The sequence below is a fragment of the Corvus kubaryi genome, unplaced genomic scaffold (genome assembly GCF_017639235.1).
Source record: "Corvus kubaryi isolate FWS band 111438036 unplaced genomic scaffold, C.kubaryi_AGA036_p1.0 split1-65, whole genome shotgun sequence".
NCBI classification, from domain to species: domain Eukaryota; kingdom Metazoa; phylum Chordata; class Aves; order Passeriformes; family Corvidae; genus Corvus; species Corvus kubaryi.
Genome location: NW_024582080.1, coordinates 6407091 through 6424727, shown reverse-complemented (window position 1 = coordinate 6424727; position 17637 = coordinate 6407091). Strand labels below are relative to the sequence as shown.

General features: G+C 42.1%; 2 protein-coding genes across 6 annotated transcripts in view; one reads left to right on the top strand and one right to left on the bottom strand.

Moving 5' to 3' along the window:
* Positions 1 to 6001, top strand: part of BRCA2 (BRCA2 DNA repair associated) — a 35832-nt gene extending 29831 nt beyond the window's left edge. For 4 of the 5 annotated variants that reach the window (XM_042014092.1, XM_042014093.1, XM_042014091.1 and 1 more), the window contains 7 exons: positions 454 to 575; positions 1648 to 1849; positions 2087 to 2253; positions 2341 to 2476; positions 3124 to 3380; positions 3835 to 3978; positions 5263 to 6001. In XM_042014092.1, the coding sequence (XP_041870026.1) occupies positions 454 to 575; positions 1648 to 1849; positions 2087 to 2253; positions 2341 to 2476; positions 3124 to 3380; positions 3835 to 3978; positions 5263 to 5808 (1574 nt within the window). In that variant the 3' untranslated portion in view covers positions 5809 to 6001. Of the gene's footprint in view, positions 1 to 453; positions 576 to 1647; positions 1850 to 2086; positions 2254 to 2340; positions 2477 to 3123; positions 3381 to 3834; positions 3979 to 5262 lie in introns of those variants that run through there. The other variant, XM_042014094.1, reaches the window with a different exon arrangement.
* On the bottom strand, positions 5892 to 17633 carry N4BP2L1 (NEDD4 binding protein 2 like 1; the record flags this gene model as incomplete). The annotated part of the gene is given in 6 exon segments (XM_042014067.1): positions 5892 to 7343; positions 7345 to 7446; positions 9108 to 9184; positions 9672 to 9760; positions 10538 to 10662; positions 17542 to 17633. Coding segments are annotated over 6 exon segments (609 nt in total), but the record flags the coding sequence as incomplete, so codon positions are not given.
* Positions 17634 to 17637: the final 4 nt, after the last annotated feature.

The following is a 17637-nucleotide window of genomic DNA, read 5'->3' as shown; positions in this document are numbered from 1 at the left end:
TGTAATGAAGTTAACTTGGCTTTTAGCTGATGTCCTGAGGAGGCTTCATGTACAGGCCTCTGTGGTCAGCTGCTGTCCCAGATCTTGGTGTCTTTGACACTTTGCTGCTGCTATGAGAGGAAGAGGAAGTGATGGACATAAAGAAAATGTAGTCAAGTATCTATGAAGGTTCTTGGCAGCCCATCAAATCTCCCTACACTCTCCTAAGTGCAGACACTGATACTGGCTTCCCCAAAGGTCATATAATCCTCTAATCTATGTTGTATTTAAATGAATAAGATTTTTTTTCTGCTTGTATTTTCCTGAGATATATATACACACATACACATATACATCAGTTTTGTATTTTTATTCTGGCAAGGCCTAAGTACTACTGTGCTGCTTATATAATTATTTCTTCCTTCACTTTAAAGTGTGTTGGTTGTACTCCACATAATGGCTTTTTCTCAACAGAGAGAACCAGTAGAAGAACACCAAGATCACGGACAGTCACAAGACAGCAAATCCGTAATTTGCAAGATGGTGCAGAACTTTATGAAGCAATTCAGAATGCATCTGATCCTGGTTATATGGAGGTAACTGTAGATCCTACTGGGCTAATTTTGAAAAGCTTGTGGAATAATTTAAAATTTAGTACCTCCTGCTAAAGCGACCATTAAATTACTCCTTGTTTTTGCTGGTTTTTGATATTTTCTACAGCATGCTTATTGCTAAATAAGTTAACATTAAAAATTTTGAAAAAAATGTAATGAAGGCTTGTTGAAATTGATTAATATGATCTTGGATGGCAGTTTTCTCTTGTCATAAAAATACAGTTTATAGCACAATTAAAAGTTAATGTTACTTGTAATTTTATTACTTTGCTTTGTCTTGGGTATATGAAAACTTAATGCATCTCGTAAGTCTAGGGTTTCATACACTTACTCTTCCATGCTGTTCACTGAAGTGTTCAAATAATTATATTGTAATTGTTCTCTTCATTTCCTGTTCCAGTTAAATCACAACTTTTAAATGTTTATGTCTTTATTAATAAATGTCCAGGTGATTAGTCCCTGCCAGTTGTTAAAAATTAAATACACGCCTTGCCTTTTGTAAGTGAGGATCCTTGACTGTCATAAAGCCATGTAATATGTGCCTTTATTTGATAAAATGGTATCCATGTCTCTGGTGCTGCATGCACAGGCATCTGGGTCTTGAAGGCTTGGTCAGAAAAGTGATGGTTTTGATGCATTTTAGTGTAAATCATTGTGTCAGCTCAGAGACAGCAGCCTGAGGAGAACTGCAACTCTTCCTTTATTCTTACAGAATTTTTTCCTAATATGTCTTCATATGAAACAGGCAAGCCTGCCTGTTGTATTAAATAGTCACCTTAGTTATGCACTCTCAAGCAGGCTTCTCACTAATTGTCACTTAAGAACAGTGTGTAATGTAATGCTCTGCACAGACCAGAGAGCACCAGGTGAGTACCAGGTAAGACTGATGCCTCCTGTTGTTTTATCATACCTCATTTCAAGTCCTAGTAGTGTATCAGCTGGAAATAAATTGCTTGTAACAGACGACCATTCAAGAAAGAGGCTGTCTGAAAATCTCGACCATGTTTTTTTGATTAAAGAAAAGGATACTGAGTTCATTTTCTCTTGGTTGCAGGGATATCTCAGTGATGACCAATTAAAAGCCTTGCAGGCTTACAGGCAGCTGATGAAAGACAAAAAACAAACTCAGATGCAGGAACAATTCAAGAAGGCTTTAGAGTCAGCAGAACAGGAAGAAAATGGTTGTTACAAAAGGGATGTGTCTGCAGTATGGAAATTATATGTGGTAGACTACAGAAAGCAAGAAAAATATAAAGGTTAGTCCTTGAAAAATTAAAAATAACTTTTAACTAAATGTGGTAACTGGCCAGCATAGGTAGATTTGAAGAGTTCCCCAGAAGTATTTTAGCTTGCATGTTAGTATTTCCAGTTTTAATTGATTTTTGGTTTAGGGCTTTTGGGGGGGGGGGGGGTGGAGTGTTGTAGATTTATTTTGTTTAAAAGCCTTCAAATTATTACTGAGCAGGTAAGTTACCTTACTGTGCTGTTGTCAGGAGCAGTACTGAGTATCTGGCGCCCGCTGCCTGATGTGTGCTCCTTGCTGAAGGAAGGCGCTCGCTACAGGATCTTCCAGCTGGCAGCGTCACAGTCCAGGGGAAGGGCAGACTCCACCAACATCCAGTTAACAGCCACGAAGAAAACTCAGTATCTGCAGCTATCAGTAAGTGCTTTAAGTGCATAAAGGTGCATCTTTAAAATGCATCACACCTATATGTGTGCTAAATACTGAAGTTTTTTGTTTCTTCAGGTATCACAGGAGATGCTGGTACAGATTTTCTTTCCAAGAAAGGCTCTAGAATTCACCAGTTTGTTGGATCCTTCTTTTCAGCCACCATGTGCTGAAGTGGATTTAGTCGGAGTTGTAGTTTCTGTTAGCAGAACAGGTATGTTCGGGACCACATTCATGTCCTCCCATGGAAAAACCACTGAATTCTTTATTTCAGAAGTCAAAGTTACCTTGGTGTTGTACCTGCATCTCAGCCCTGTGAAATCCTTCTAATACAGCCTATCACAGTGACATACTGGCAGATAAATCGGTTTTTCTGAAGAAAAACTGTCCCTGGTTACTAGCTCAGAAGGTCAGTAAGGCAGAATCTAAGCTTAAAAGCAGCTTATATTTAAATATTTTTATATTTATATTTTTTCCATAAATGGTGGGCATATGTTCTCACATCTCTGTTCAGCATCTGCATGTACATGAGCTCCCTCTTTCGTGTACAGTGTCATGAAATGAGTAGAATGCAGGCACTGGAGCTCATGGACAGGGAGAGGTGGATAATCTTCTGGATGAAAAGGAAAAGCTCCATAGGAGTATTGTTTTTAAGGACACAGACGTGGAGTTGTTTTCTGTAATCAGTAGGGAGCTGGTGTAGAATATGGAAGAAGCATGAGACACGTGTTACCATGCAGATGGGCCGCCATGTAGCACTTTGAAGATGTGTGTGACTTTTTTTTTTTTATAGATCCAAATCACAGTACATTTACTTAAAGAGATGTAAAGGTTTAATTCAGACTTTTTTTCTGCCTTTAGGTTTCACTACTGTGGTGTATTTATCTGATGAAAACTGTAATTTAGTGGCAGTAAAGATCTGGACAGATCTCAGACACTTGGCTATTGAAGATATAGTTGTCCGCTGCTCACTCATTTCTGCAAGCAACCTTCAGTGGCAGTCTGAATTCAGATCAGAAATTCCCGTGCTGTTGGCTGGAGATCTTTCTGTATTCTCAGCCAGTCCAAAGGAATGCTATCTTCAAGAGAAAATTAATGAACTAAGAAGTATGATAGAGGTAAACCTGTAGAAGTGCAGTTCAATGATTAGTTCTAGTTACTGCTGTGTTACATCCTTCACCACAAAGACTCTTAGCATTGAAAAATCTTGAAAACAAGTAATGCACATAATGCTGAATTTGAGGGGATTTTCTGGAAGGTGGAGTAAGATGTTAATGCAATTTTCCTGGAAGATCGAGTGTCTTGATTTTTTTTTTTCTTCCACTCGTCCAGCACCATCTTTAGGATGTGCCACAGGATCTCTGGCTAGCAAAAGATCTGCTACCTGTCAATAGGGAATCTGCCGTGGATGGGAAATGCAGCAATCTTCTGTGTTGTTGTATTTTATATTCTGATATAAAATAAAATTCCAGTGGGATAATGATGGGAAAAGAAAGTCTTAAATGTAGTGCGTATAGTCCTTACACAGTTTGAAAGCCAACTACTCTGCATTGCAAACTTTGTTCTCCACAGAACGTGGCCTCCTTTTGCTCTGATGCAGAAGGTAAATTGATGAATTTGCTACGAAGGAATCTCCTGCTTACACCCAGTTTAACTAAAAGATGTGTCTTGGAAAGCCGTTCTCCTTCCTGCAGCTATGCAGAGGATAAAAGTCTGGTAAGCTTCTGGTGATTAATGCTGTGTTTGTACTGGCAGTCCATGCAGCAAGGACATACACAAGTTTTGTACTGATAGCTGTGGTGAATGGTCTCACTTCTCGGTCCACTCCATCCATTCTATTCGGGGCAATGCAAGCTGATTAGAAGCTTTCTCTGTGTGTGTGGGTTTAGGATTATCCTTCCTCCAAACAGTTCATGAAACTTTCCCCTTGTGGGCTGTGTTTCCACCAACGTACTTTAAGTATTTTGAATTTGGTGTGAGTTAAATGAATCATCCTATAGATGATTTACTGCTTCCTTGGTCCCACTGTGAAGATTATCTAATGTGAATGTCACAGAAGGAAAAACCTTGATCTGTACATTTTTATTTCAAGGCATTCTGCAGTTCCCACCTTTGTTGAGAGGATTTACTTCCTGGTCTTTTCCTAGATATTGTTTACTATTTCCAGGATTTAAAAGGGAAGAGGTATCACCCAGTAAATATATTTTAGCAGTCTTGACAAAAATTGATTTAAATAGTACTCAAGTTTTCCATGAAAGCTGCTGGTGGTGAGTTGCTTCTGATGTGGAATACGGAGCACAGCCAGAACAAAAATTTTTCCTGCCATGAGTTGCAGGGGAGGTGGAAACACCCTGGTGTAGTATCAGTTCCTGGGGACTATGTTTGAGCGTATAAGGCCTCCTTTTCCATTTCAGAGGGAGGGCTAATACTTCATTCTGGAGGTTTAGTTTATGTGTTTTATAAACTAACTAGTTTATATTTTTATGGTTTATTAATCATCTTAAATGAGACATTAAATGTATTCTCAAGCCTGTGTTTGAAAGATTTGCTATGCAGCATCTCTCTTGTGTGTAGTGTTACCTTTGAATTTTTTGGTCTATGTTCTATCCTGGCTTTTCTTCAAATTTTTTTTCTCCTTTTTACTTGTTTAACCAACCACACATGGAGGACATAGCCAAGGCAGTAGAAGACTTAGGAGTGCTTTGATTTCTTACCGTCTGGCACAGAAAAATTCCCATACATTTTGCTTAGCTCTTAGAAACAAAATGTGAAAGTTCTGTCTTAATGTACAGGTAAACTGATTTATCAATAATCAGCACTTGAAGGAATAATATTAATCACCATCAGGAGATACCAAACTAAACTTAAATGGGACATGAATAATGATGTCGTGTTTCTATATCGGGGGTGGGGGGGTTTCCCCCATTTTTTGGAGGGAAAGGTGAGGAAGTTCATGAAAGAGAACATTGTATTCAACATAAAACTTCTCTTTTTACCCAGATCTCTTCTAGAATTGAAATGAAGCATCCAAGCCCTTTGTCAACTAGCACACCAAATACGAAACTTGTCACACCAGGGTCAGCAAAAACACCTTCATCTGCTACAGTTAATGAAGACCATCTCAAAACCAGCAAAAAGAGAAAAGCTATGGACTTCCTCAGTTGCATACCTGCCCCTCCACCACTGACACCAATATGTTCAGTAATTTCTCCATCTGTTAAAAGAGCATTTCAGCCTCCACGAAGTTTGGGTTTACAGCACAGCAAGTCATCAAAAGAGACAGATCAGAATATTGGCCATGTCACCCCCTGCAGAAAATTGAGAGAAACTGTCCATTTTCCTGAGAATGACTTGGTTGCTGATGAAGAACTGGCAATGATTAATACACAAGCACTCATGAATAATTTACCAGAAGAAAAGAAGATGGATTATGTAAATGAAAACAGCAATGCAACAGCTACTACTTTATCTGATGATCTTTCATCCAGAAATAGTTCCAGGTCTACTGGAGAAGCAAATAACTCATCAAAAGCAGTTCTGAAGTAGCTGAGGCTCTTCAGAAGAACCCAAAGGAACCTGAGGACTCGTTACCAGCTCACAGAAGGCTACAAAGACCAAAATCCCAAAAATGCTGCTAATGCACATGTACACTATTGTATATATTTCAAATTCAAATTATTTTTACACTTTGTACATTAAAACTTGATTGTATTTAATAAAGTTCTATTACAAAAACAGATTCATGAAATAACATTTCATTTGCAAAATAGTTTGAAGTTTAGTATGTAGGCACTTCTCACAAAGATGTATTTGTACAACAGCATCAGTGTGGCTGAGGGTTTGATGACGACATTTTGTAACCCATTGCTTTGATTCTGGTACGTTCTTATATTACAGCAGGATCTTTGTTTCAGTCTAAAGCCATCAGTTTTGTTACCCTCTGCAACATTAGCATAGTTGTTTGGCTGCCCAAAGTGGCACAGGGCAAAATAAAGAGTTCTCTTCTTTTCACCAAACAGAACACTTTAATTCTGAAATGTTGCTCTGCAAATCTGGCATGGTTCTTGTACTTTCCTCCTCAGATTTTCCATATAGCACTAAAAGAGGTTTAGAGAACAGCTACAATTGTTTGATTCACAGCGAAATGCCCCACAGAGTCATTATTAAGTAGCTCTTTGGTCTGTGAGTCTGCTTCAGCTGTTCAGAGCTGCTCCTGTAGCCCTGTTCCCACTTTCGGAGTTAACACGCACAAGCCTAACACTAATGTTTCATTTTAGGAGCCTCTCAATCTCAGGATCAGTGAACTCATATGTCTTGGCAAGATGAAGAGCTCCGTTTGCTGTGTTGAAGTGGTTTGCTTCCAGGCTGGAGAAGCTGTTTCTCTGTGAGGTAAGAGCAGCATGAATCCAGTCAGTGGAGATAGGGAACAGCATCAAATCTTGCTAAATCTGTTGAGCTACTTTTGCCGTCATTTACTTTGCCTCTGAAAGTTACAATAATGCTGTAGGCAAGATAGTAGATATAAAAAGTTTATACAGCCGGATATAAAGCATTAAAGTGGCAAGAAATGCCAATTGTGTGGAGAAAGACTTTGCCACAATGGCCTTTAAGAAAGAAATAAGTTAGGATTGTTTATTGTTAGTGTCAGGCTTTGATGCAGAAAAAAATATCCAAAACGTGGCATGTGGTAGAGCCAGTGCACTTCAACATATTCCTGGATGGATTTTCGTGGAGGAAGAGGGATGAGAGGGAGTATAGTTTGAACTGGGAACAGTGCTCTTACATTGGTCACGTAAAGCTGTGAGATCAGAGTCCAATGCCATTTAAGGATTTGTAAGAAATAAAAGTAATTTAAAAATGTAGTAGAAAAACACAAGAATAGAAAACAGTTTAGGAAAAAATGTAAAACTAGAGACTCTTAGACCCTGATAATTAAAACACCAAGGAATGCACATCTTTAGTTAAATGTCACGTTGTTCGTACGTGCCATTCCAGGCCTCCTCCTTGGGAAGGTGGAAAGCTGGGTGGAATGGGGGCCTGTGCCATAAGCTGCACTTGTTCCACTGTAGCCTCCCTCATCTGCTTGGTTTTTCAGACCGCAGAACACTGTGGAAGGTAACATTGTGCTCGTATTGTTCTTTCATCCGTTGTATCTTTTCCCGAGGGACATGATGAATATTTCTTCTGTAGAGTCAACAGTAACAGAAAATAAAAGTATTTAGCTGCCTGTCTGTGAGAGGTTATCTTCAGTTTGCTAAGGTTCCTGATAGGTTCAGCATAATGGTTCAGGTCTCCACTGATCTCCTTCTGGCCTTTTTTTTCAAGTTACTGTTCACTTCCACCTACTTCTTAGGAATATTATTGTGACTGCTGAAAAATGTAACACCATTATTTTTGGGAGGCAGCCAGGACATAGGAAGTAGACAAATGTCCAAAATGAAAGAGTTGTGTAGGAGACCTGTGTGGTATTTTATATGAATATTGCTGTGTTTTAGCATTAACAGTTTGTTGGCCTCAGGGTGAGCTTTTGTACAGCTGGAGAAATGTAGCCAAGGGCTGCAGCCAGCCCAGACACAGAACAGCAAGGATAGAGGTCAAAAACCGCTGTGGCTTTGAGTGCAAGTAGGAAAACATCACACGTGCTGTGGCTCAGGCTCCAGGGATGACAAGTTTGAGAGGGAGGGGAACACAATGCTCAAACATGTGGAGCTTTCTGAATAGAATAGCAACAGCCACGATCCCTTCACAACATAGTGGCAATTGCCTTTCCAAAGACCACCAGGAATTTCTGTTTGTGAGTTTGCAAACCTTGAGTATCTTTGGGTTTGCCATTTACTGCTATTAAGGCACAGCTTTTGCCCTAGACTCTTAAGTTTGTCCTGCATCCATATTTTCAAAACCTGTTGTGCCAATTGTGCACTGCTCAAAGTGTTTTTTCCGTGGTGGAATTGGAGTGAGGGTTACACTGCAGGCTGCCAGCTGCAACATCCAACTTGTGAGGTGGGCACAAGGTCCTGCAGCAGCCCACACCGTGTGAAAGCATTCTGGACACAAACCTGCAGCTCTCCCTGAACCATTTGCCACAGACCTGCTCCAGTCTATGTGAAACAGCTTTACAATGCTGCTGTGAAAAGTCTATTTGTTTCAAACATACAATAAAACAAATTGCAAGTTACTGAATAACTCTGCCTACAATGAATGATCAGATTGTGCCTCTGCAGTGCTGCCCTACCAGTGGCTGGTGCTACTGAGGAGGTCAGCCTGCGATGAATTTTTTCACTCCACAGTCACTGGTCAACCTAACATTCTTAGAGCCACATTTGGCTGCCTCTGTATTGTACCACACCATGCAGAGTTGATCCATTCTTTGTACCCCTTTTGTATGCAAGCATTAAGATCTTTACCAAGATCCTTTAGAACCTCATTTCTTAACCACACTTGATATACCATTCCTGCAGTAAGACAGTGTTTGTTATGGTTAGATTCTTAAGAACAGAAGTCTGAATATTGTCTGTTAGTGCTTAGATTCGGTTTGTGCCCAAACAAAAGAGACTGCTGCTCAAAATACAGAATGAAAATCTGGGCTCCTGCCCCATCAAGCTCGCAGCACAAAAACATGCTTCAGGGCTTGTTGCTTTTTCTACTGTCTGTCTCACTTCAGGTTCTTTCGGGGCTGAATTCACTACAGACCAGGTACTCAGTAATGGAAGTTTTCCACAACAATCCTTCTGTTGTCATTTACCAGGCTACATTTTAGGGTACATGAAGAGGAAGAAGGCTGACCTTCTCAGAGCACATCAACAAAATGAGAAGCTATCTGCTGTAGTAAAGAGAAAACGATATACCTTGTCAGTTCTTGAACATTGAACTTCCAGGGTGTATCTGGTTCTTGGAATGTAACTTCATATCTATTTTCACGTGCCTGAAGGATACAAAAGTAACATTATGAAACTGCACTACAATGGTTGCCCTCTCTGCCAGAATTCCTGACAGAGACACCAATGCGTCTTCAAAGACTCTGTATGGTCTATTTTTCACAAGTCATGAAACACAATTATAAGTCATATCTTGATATATTTGTCAACAAATAGTCTGGGAACTGTCCAATTCATGTCACTACTGGGGAAGGGGATGATGTCCTCATCACCAAGAACTAGCAGGGCAGGTTCAAAGGCTGTTAATCTTTTCAAGTTGTTTTGCCTTCACTGAGTTACAAAGCTGACCAGCTATACAACTACACTGGCACTTCTGCCTCTACTTCATTGCAATAAACATCCTTAACTATAATTAGAGAACTATGGAAAAACGGAAGTAAATATTTTTAGCCATGTAAAGAAGCTTTTCAGTCAGATCACCTTGTAAATGTCAGAGCTGAGCGTATAGAAGCAATTAACCGGAGCTTTCCCTACCATCATCACATACGGCTTCATTTCCCAAGCATGGATGTTGGTATTATCAATGATAACCGGGCTTTTCCCATTCTTCATTGCTTTGCGTGCTGCAATGTAACACATTAAATAAAGCTAAAATATATTAAATAATTAAATATATTAAATAACAGTCTGAGCCATGCCTTACTAGCCCCAAAGTGTCCTTTGCCCACTGCTCGCATGTTTCGTTCCCCCCCAGACTTGGGTTTCCAGCTACCACCCAAATGGGAACCAGGATCAGTGCCCAGCAGCTTTCCTGGAAAAGATGGTGCAGCCTCTGGCTGATCTGAAGCTCTTATAAAACATACAACAGTGAAAAATTACTGTTATTTGCAGGAGATCCCTGTTACATGATCTTAAAGTATGCTCACCATCGCTACAAATTCCTTCAGAGCACAGCCGCAAAAGCGTGGTACATTGAGTAGAGACCTGGGTTGTTTAATTCTCAAACTTAAAACTCAGCTTGCAAGTTTTCCTCCTGTCTATCATTACCTTGCCACCCCCTTCCAGGTCAGGACAGACACCTCAGATGTAACAGGCAAAGGCTGTGGTGCCTACACTGCAGGGAGCAGCTGCTGGGTTGGTGTCTGTAGGGTATCAAGATTCAGCAGTGCTTCCTCTCTAAAACAACATCAACCAACCTCCAGATTTTTTTCATTTACAAATTTCCCTTTTATAAGTCAGAAGAAATCAAATCAGAAGTGGTAAATGTATTTTTTTTAGCCAACACCCCATGAACTGCAGCATATGACACCACCTTGAGATATTTTGTTCTGCGGGCTAAGTTTAAAGACAGCCTGAAATGCAAAACTATTCTGCACAGTCCCTGGATCGAGTTCAGTCACCTCTTTTCTGGTTCCACTTGTGTGCATCCTCTAGGAAGTCAGGCTCAAAGATGTAGACACCATTTTCCACAAAGAAGTCATCAGTACTAAGGACTACAGCACTGGGGTTGTCACGTTTCAGCTGTCTGCAGAAAAAATAAAAAGGTGAAAGAAGGATTAGGACATGGTAACACCCTTTAATAGAGACCATTAAATCATGAGTCATGTGAGTGCTCTGCAAATACACACAGTGCTTCATTTGAAAAATCCCAGTTTAAAGGATCTGAAAGTACTGCAATCAGTAGATGGACACGTAGGCGGAAAGGAATGGAGATTGAAGGCATGGCCCTGATTTCTTTAAGTCAGCAGAGACATCTACACTACTCATGACTACCAACATCTGAGTCTTTAATCTTATTAATATATTCACCTTTCCTTCTGAGTTATCTGAGAAAGTAGGATTGTAAAGACAAAAAAAAAAAAAAAAAAAAAAGCCACCAGCAACCCAACCCTGCTTATCCAGGCATGGAAGTTGGTGTCAGAAGACAATTTGATGATGGGAATTTTGCTATAGAGAATTCTGAAGATAGCCAGGAGGAAGGACTTGTCATTTAGTAAAGATGGTCCAGAGAACCACTGGTTTGGTTTGAGGGGCTTTTTTGGCTATAAATCAGATAGCACTTTTTTAAAATTTTAATTTGCAAACAAGTATCTGAATGATAAGTCAATACCTTTTGTTATTTTATGCAGTTTTATGGTTCTTATCACTTGTCCCTGTTTCACTTAATCCTCATCTTGTAGACTTGAGTAATTTTTATATCTTCAGCTTTTAAACAAATTTTATAAACAAATCTGAGTTTATAAAAAATATTTTATAAACAAATTTGCAGATCCATAAAACAGACTGCTGTGGTGAGTGACACTGGGCAATCCCACTTCCCTTCACACTGGGGGATGTGTGTCCCCAGCAGTGCTCCTGCAGGCTGGGGATGCCATGGAGAGCAGATGCGTGTCCTGCTGGACACTGACCAGCTGCCTCCCAGGCAGCCACTGGATCTTGGAGGTAGAAGGAAGTGCTGACTTGTGTGGAGGTTTAAATATGAAGCATTTCTCTGCCAGTCCTTAGACACCACCAAAAAAAAAAAAAATCTTAATGTACGATTGTGTTCCCATTTGTGTATAATCCAGAATTTTTTGTGTCCATAGACAGAATTATCCATTTTTTTCTCAGAGAAGAGTTGGGGGAGGAGGAAGTCTCTGCAAGAAGTCAGGGAGAGCCCATGGCATCATCTCAATTCTTTCTGTCTCCCTAAGGCCCAAAATGTCTTGGGAAAAGAAAGAAAGGTCAATCAAGAAACCCTGTGTCTCTCAGACATGAATGCTGCTGCCCTTCGAGCTCACACCACACATGATCTCCAGCCCCTGTGACTCATTTCAGCTTCCCTAAAAAATCGTTTCTCTTCCATCCCCACAAGATGCAAAACAACCACTTCTCAGTGTCTTATCTACGTGGGCAACAGCAAGGGAAAAGGTGCCTCCAGGTTATCAGCAGAATAACAAGCACACAGACAGAAAAACCTTGATGCTGTCATCCAGCTCTGTCCCAACCATTTACTTACCAGTTGTACCCTAATCTGCCTGCAAGCAGCAGCTCTTCACTAGGACTGCAGATGCATTTAGCTGAATAAAGGTCAGCTGCGGACTTTGCTCTGTCTCCACTGTAACTTCGACCCTCTGCTGATTAATTAATATTATTTTGTGGTAGGACCCCCCCCAGCGAGCAGCGACTCGCTGCTGGTTGAGCCAGGACTGGGCTGTACCCCTGTCGTGCATCATTCAGCACCTACCTGTCCTTGTCTTCTAGCCCCAAAGGGATGTTTTGTTCACAAAATTACTACTGGGCAAATGAATTTAAGAAAAGTCATGTTTCAAGCTGTTAGCAAACAGTAAAATTTTGTTGCTTTAATTTTGGTCTCAGGCAAAAAATTCTTATCATGAAAAGCATGGCAACACCTAATGCTTATCTGGTTACTGCTGTGCTGCTAACCTGATATATTCAGTCTCACTATGATTCAGCACCTCACCTTTCCCATGACTTTACCCATTGCAATTTCTTCTCTAAAAAATTGACTGCTAAAATATCTGTTGCCCCTTTAGCTACTAATAGGCACATAAAATTGTACACATTACTGAAAGATCTCAAGACTATTTTTTTTCTCAGTATTTCTTTTAAAAATTTTCTCACCCAGTGCAAATTTTAAAATCCATTTTCTTAGCACATACCTTACTGAATTTTCAACACATGTATGTACACTCGCTTGAGAGCTGTGGTATAACCCTTAAGCATAACCCTTAAGTCTCAGTCTACTGTCCTCATATCAATACTTAAATTAGATAAGACTTGTGTTTCAAAGGAGGAAAAATATGGGACAAAATGTGCTGAGAGCTATGAATTACTGTCGCATTTGCTATATTCATACCAAATGAGCTCTTGCTGACAGCAACATAAGAAAACATGAAGAGGGAAAAAGATGTTTTACCTCCTGCTTATTTTCCTGGTTTTAACTTTTACCTTTCCAAACAAACTGTCACCGAAGTTTACAGCTGTTTTCTGTAATTTCTTCCCTATTGTCCACAAAGCTGACAAAATTTCCTGGTTTTTTCTGTCCCTTATCATTCCAAAGGGCACCAAGAACCCTTTAGTGTGTACTTTACAAAAGGAGCCTTCCGCAATCTTCACAGGACCTCAGGTGGGTTTAGAAGAAAGGTCCTGCATAATCACATCAGGCTCTTAATCACTGTTATTTATGAATAAATCTTGAACAGCCCCGTAAAAAAAAAATTACCCACTGCTGTTAGATCAGTAAGTGTAAAGCTTGCTAAGGAGGAAAAGAAAAATGCAATCTCTTTGCAAGATCAAAGGACACATAGGAGCTATGTTTGCATTTTCTAAAGAGTCATTGAACTGGAAGCACTGCATTGTGACAGGCAGCATCTGTCAAAGGTTCAGTATTAATTTGCTTTGGACAAGTAATTGCACAGTGCTACACCTCTCCATCTTGCAGTGGATACAGTACCTCCTTCACCTTGTAGAGGTGAAGAGAAAAGGGTTTGAGGAGATTTATTGTAGGCAGAGGGAACACTCTCCATTCTCTTCTTACTTTCTTATTCTTTGTAGTTTCTGAAACAGCAGCAAACCTTTCTTAAGCAAAGGATAGATCCTAACACATTTTGTATCCATAGGTTGTCATGCTTTTCCATCAGAAAACTTGAAAATAAATTAACTTTTGATAGCAGATTGGAAGAAACATTTCCAGTGCTCAGAAGGCCACAGAATGGTATATCAGAGACCAGAACAGGTATATACTGGCATCACGTGCAACCACTTGCTCCGGCCACTCTTCCCGGAGAACATTAAGTGTTCTGTGGCATTTAAAAGGTGTCCAAAAGCCTTTTGTTTCAGTAGGAAAGCAGGACTGTGAGATCTGGAGCACATGCCCAGCACGATCCACTGTCTATTGTGCTTGAACAACTCCTGGTGCCCCGAGGACTTTGCCTGGCCGGGCAGAGCACAGCCGTGCCTTTGTGTCTCAGCCGCAGGGGGTCCAGCCACGGCTCTGTTTTGTAAAGCACCAGACCCGTGTCGTGTTTGATCAGCACACTCAGGAGACTCACCTGAAGTGGTTTCATGCAAAGGTAAATGTTTACAGTGCAACGCTGCCGGGAGGCAACAGCTGCAGAGCTGAAGTCCATGAACCCGTCAGAGCTGCAGTTCTGCAGTGGGACCTGGTGCTGGTAAGGCGGGTAACAGCTGGCCGAGGACTGGAGGTGCTGGGATGAACCGGGCAACAGCAGCAGAGAGAACTGGAGAAGACACAGATTGTGCCAAGCAGCGATGCCTCAGTGCCAGTGCAATTTTCCCCTCCTGCTCCGAAAGATTATTCGCTCTGTGCTTTACAAGGGAGTACAAGAAGGAGCTCATTTCGAGCAATAAATCAACAGCTGTGGCTGAAAAGTTACAAGTTTGACCATGCCCAGCCTATATTACTTGAGTTAAACTGTTATATAAAGGGTTAGGTGTAAGTTGAGCTGTGCAGCACAACAACATGTTGTAGAAGAGCTGGAAATGCAGCTACTGTGCAATGCAGAGTTTGCTGGGGAAGCAGGTATGAGCTTGTACATGGCTCACTTTTAATTTTGCAGGCATTTTTGGAAGTATATCTGCTACTACACCTCAGATAACCTTTTTCTTAGCAGTTTCCTCAGCGTGATCACAAAACCTGCACTGTGAAGTCAAGAACAATGTGTTCAGGAGGAGCATGTCCAACATGCCATACGGAGGCTATTGGAGATGTAACTCCCAGCTCCCCCCCTCCTTCACACTTCAGTGACATTCGGTATATTTGGTTCGAGGGAGGTGGCTGGGGCCACCTAAAACACGTGATTCAGGGAAGCACATCCTTAACAGTGAAGCCATTGGCAAGGTTCGCAGCTTGGTGGTGAGCAGACCAACTCCTCATCCTGGCTTGACTGCTCAATATATCACAGGTGGCTCCTTCACTGTCTTTACCAGAAACCAAAAACCAGACCTGAACTGATCCATGCCAATGTCAGACTGCTGGGAGCAACCAGGATGAGGAAATAATCTTAATGAAAATGCCATAACTAAGGCTTACAAAGCTGTATCCAAACTCTGCTGGGTGACACTGAAAGGTCAGGGAAACAAGCCATGGATCCAAGGTTGTTCCTAGGGTTGTGTGACAAATGGAAAAGGGGCCTTTTGGCTGGAGTTATCACTGGGTTGCAGTATCACCAGTGATAACATTCATGGTTTGTGACTTATGAGCCCTGTAAAGGTGTAGAGGTTGTGACAGAAATATTGGCTGATAACGCAGAATGAATGAATGCAGGTGTGTGTGAAAGCACCAGAAGAACAGAGCAAAGGCTAAAGCAATGGTACCTACTGACAGCCAAGATCATTAACAGCAATAAAACTGAGAAGTGCTGTTTATACCCCCACAAGGCCAGCACTCAGCTGAGGCCCAGCACTGGTGACTTCCCACTGGTAAACCAGCAGGTCACACCAGCCTCTCCACACCTGCCTCCTTTCCCTGGTTCCGAGAGGGGCAGAGGATGAAAAGACACCCAAAATGGGAAAATGAATATAATGGGAGGAAAAAAACCCACCTAAGACTCATAGAGCACCAAGTAAGCAGAATTCACAGGCAAAAAGATGGCAGCATAGAAGCTGCTGGCTGGAGATGGCACAGCAGACCTGACCAAAACCCACCCTGTCACCACCAACTGAGAGCAACCCAGCCGAGAAAGCAAGGGTGGGACAGGTGACAGTCCTTGTCTGCTCTGATTTCAGGCAGATCACCTGCACACATGCATCTTGATGTTTGCAAGTATTTAGCTGTGATATTGTGAGTGAATAGAATCTGAGACAATAAATTACAAAATGAGTTTACAGAGTGTTTTTGCAAAAAAACAATCCTCCTCCAATAGGATCTTGCACTGAGATTTCTTACAGTCATTTTTTGCAAACTTTGCCCGGCACAGCACACTGCATTTACCAACACCAAAAGGTAAGCAGTGTGAGAACAGCAAAAGAATTCTCTTGGTACAGTTCTTCCACAATCTGGACAGGGTTAAGGAAAGGTATGAAATGCTGCCTTTTGATCTGTGTGCTGCTGAACAGCTAAACACAATGATTCGATTAACAGGGGCTGGAAACAGAGTAAGATACTCAAACATTCATCTCACAGGGGTCTACTACAACAATACTTACAACTGATTTTGTAAATATGTCATTAATAATTAACCTTGTGTTTTGAAATTACCCTTGTGTTTTGACCTAAAAAGGACAGGTGAGTCAGTAACTTGCACTGCCTGAGAATATGCCCCCACACCTTTATGTTCTTACTGTGCTACAGGAAGACCCAAATCCCCCTGAAGGAGCAGGCCCACACTTGCATGGCTTCTTAAGACAGAGATGTGTATTTTGGGTGTGAGCAAAACACAGCATCTGGCAATTCAAAAACGAACTTTGTTTGCCAAAGGGCAGTGAGGCAGAAGGCCCGGTGGGACAGGGAAGTATTGTACTGAGAAGAGGCAACTGTAGATGAACCTAGTGTATCACAGAGCTTCTTGCTGCCACCTCTCACAGCAGAGCCCTTCCTGTAGCAGCCCGTGATCTCAGCACGGGCTCCGCAGCCCAGCAGAGTAAGAAGACAAGGAACGTTCCTCTTTTGATGGAGAGTGGGTGGCACTGGGAGCTGCGTGACACCAGACTGAGAAGTTTTGTGATACCAAACTACGGCTGCATGGTCACACCGACTGCAGTGCCGCTTCCCAGCACTCCCCATTGTATTTTTCCACCTACTTACAATTAGTCTTTGAGCTGTTGGCAAGTGGAGTGGTCTCCTCTGCCCATTTTATACACCCCTAAGGCTCTGAGCAGGAGTGCAGGACATTATGGAAACAGAAGTCAAAGTTGTCAGTTTTCAGTCAGAGAGAGGAAGTGCTTTACCGTATTCATGATTAACCACAAAAAAAAAAAAAAAACCCAACCAAAACAAAACACAAAAAAACCCCAACCAAACAAAACCAAACCAGCCAAATAAATAATTTTTAAAAATAATTTAAAAACCCCATCAATTTGGCGCCTTTAAGAAAAGGAACAAGTACTGCCTTGGTCGGGGCGATCAGTCCATCTAACCAGAAGCATCCCTGTATGTACCGCTCGTTTGCAATAGGAGCTCGCACAGTCCCACGGGCAGGACACCCAGACACGGCCACAGGTGCCCGGGACAGCGCAGCCTGCACCGGGCCTGGAGCCGGGGGGTTCCAGGCGGCTGCGACCAGCCAAGGCTCCCGCTTGCCCCCGACCCCCAGCGCAGCCCCGGCCCGGCGCCGCCGCCGCCTTGGCGGGTCTGCAGCGAGTGCCGGGCGGGCACACGGGCGCCCGAAGCACTGCCCGGCCGCCGCTCCTGTCCCGGGGCCGGGGGCCGGGACACGCTTACCTGGCCAGGGTGCTCTTGCCGGCGCCCGGCAGCCCCCGCAGCAGCACCAGCCTCCCGCCGCCGCCGCCCCGCGGGGGCCCCAGGCTCAGCCCCCCC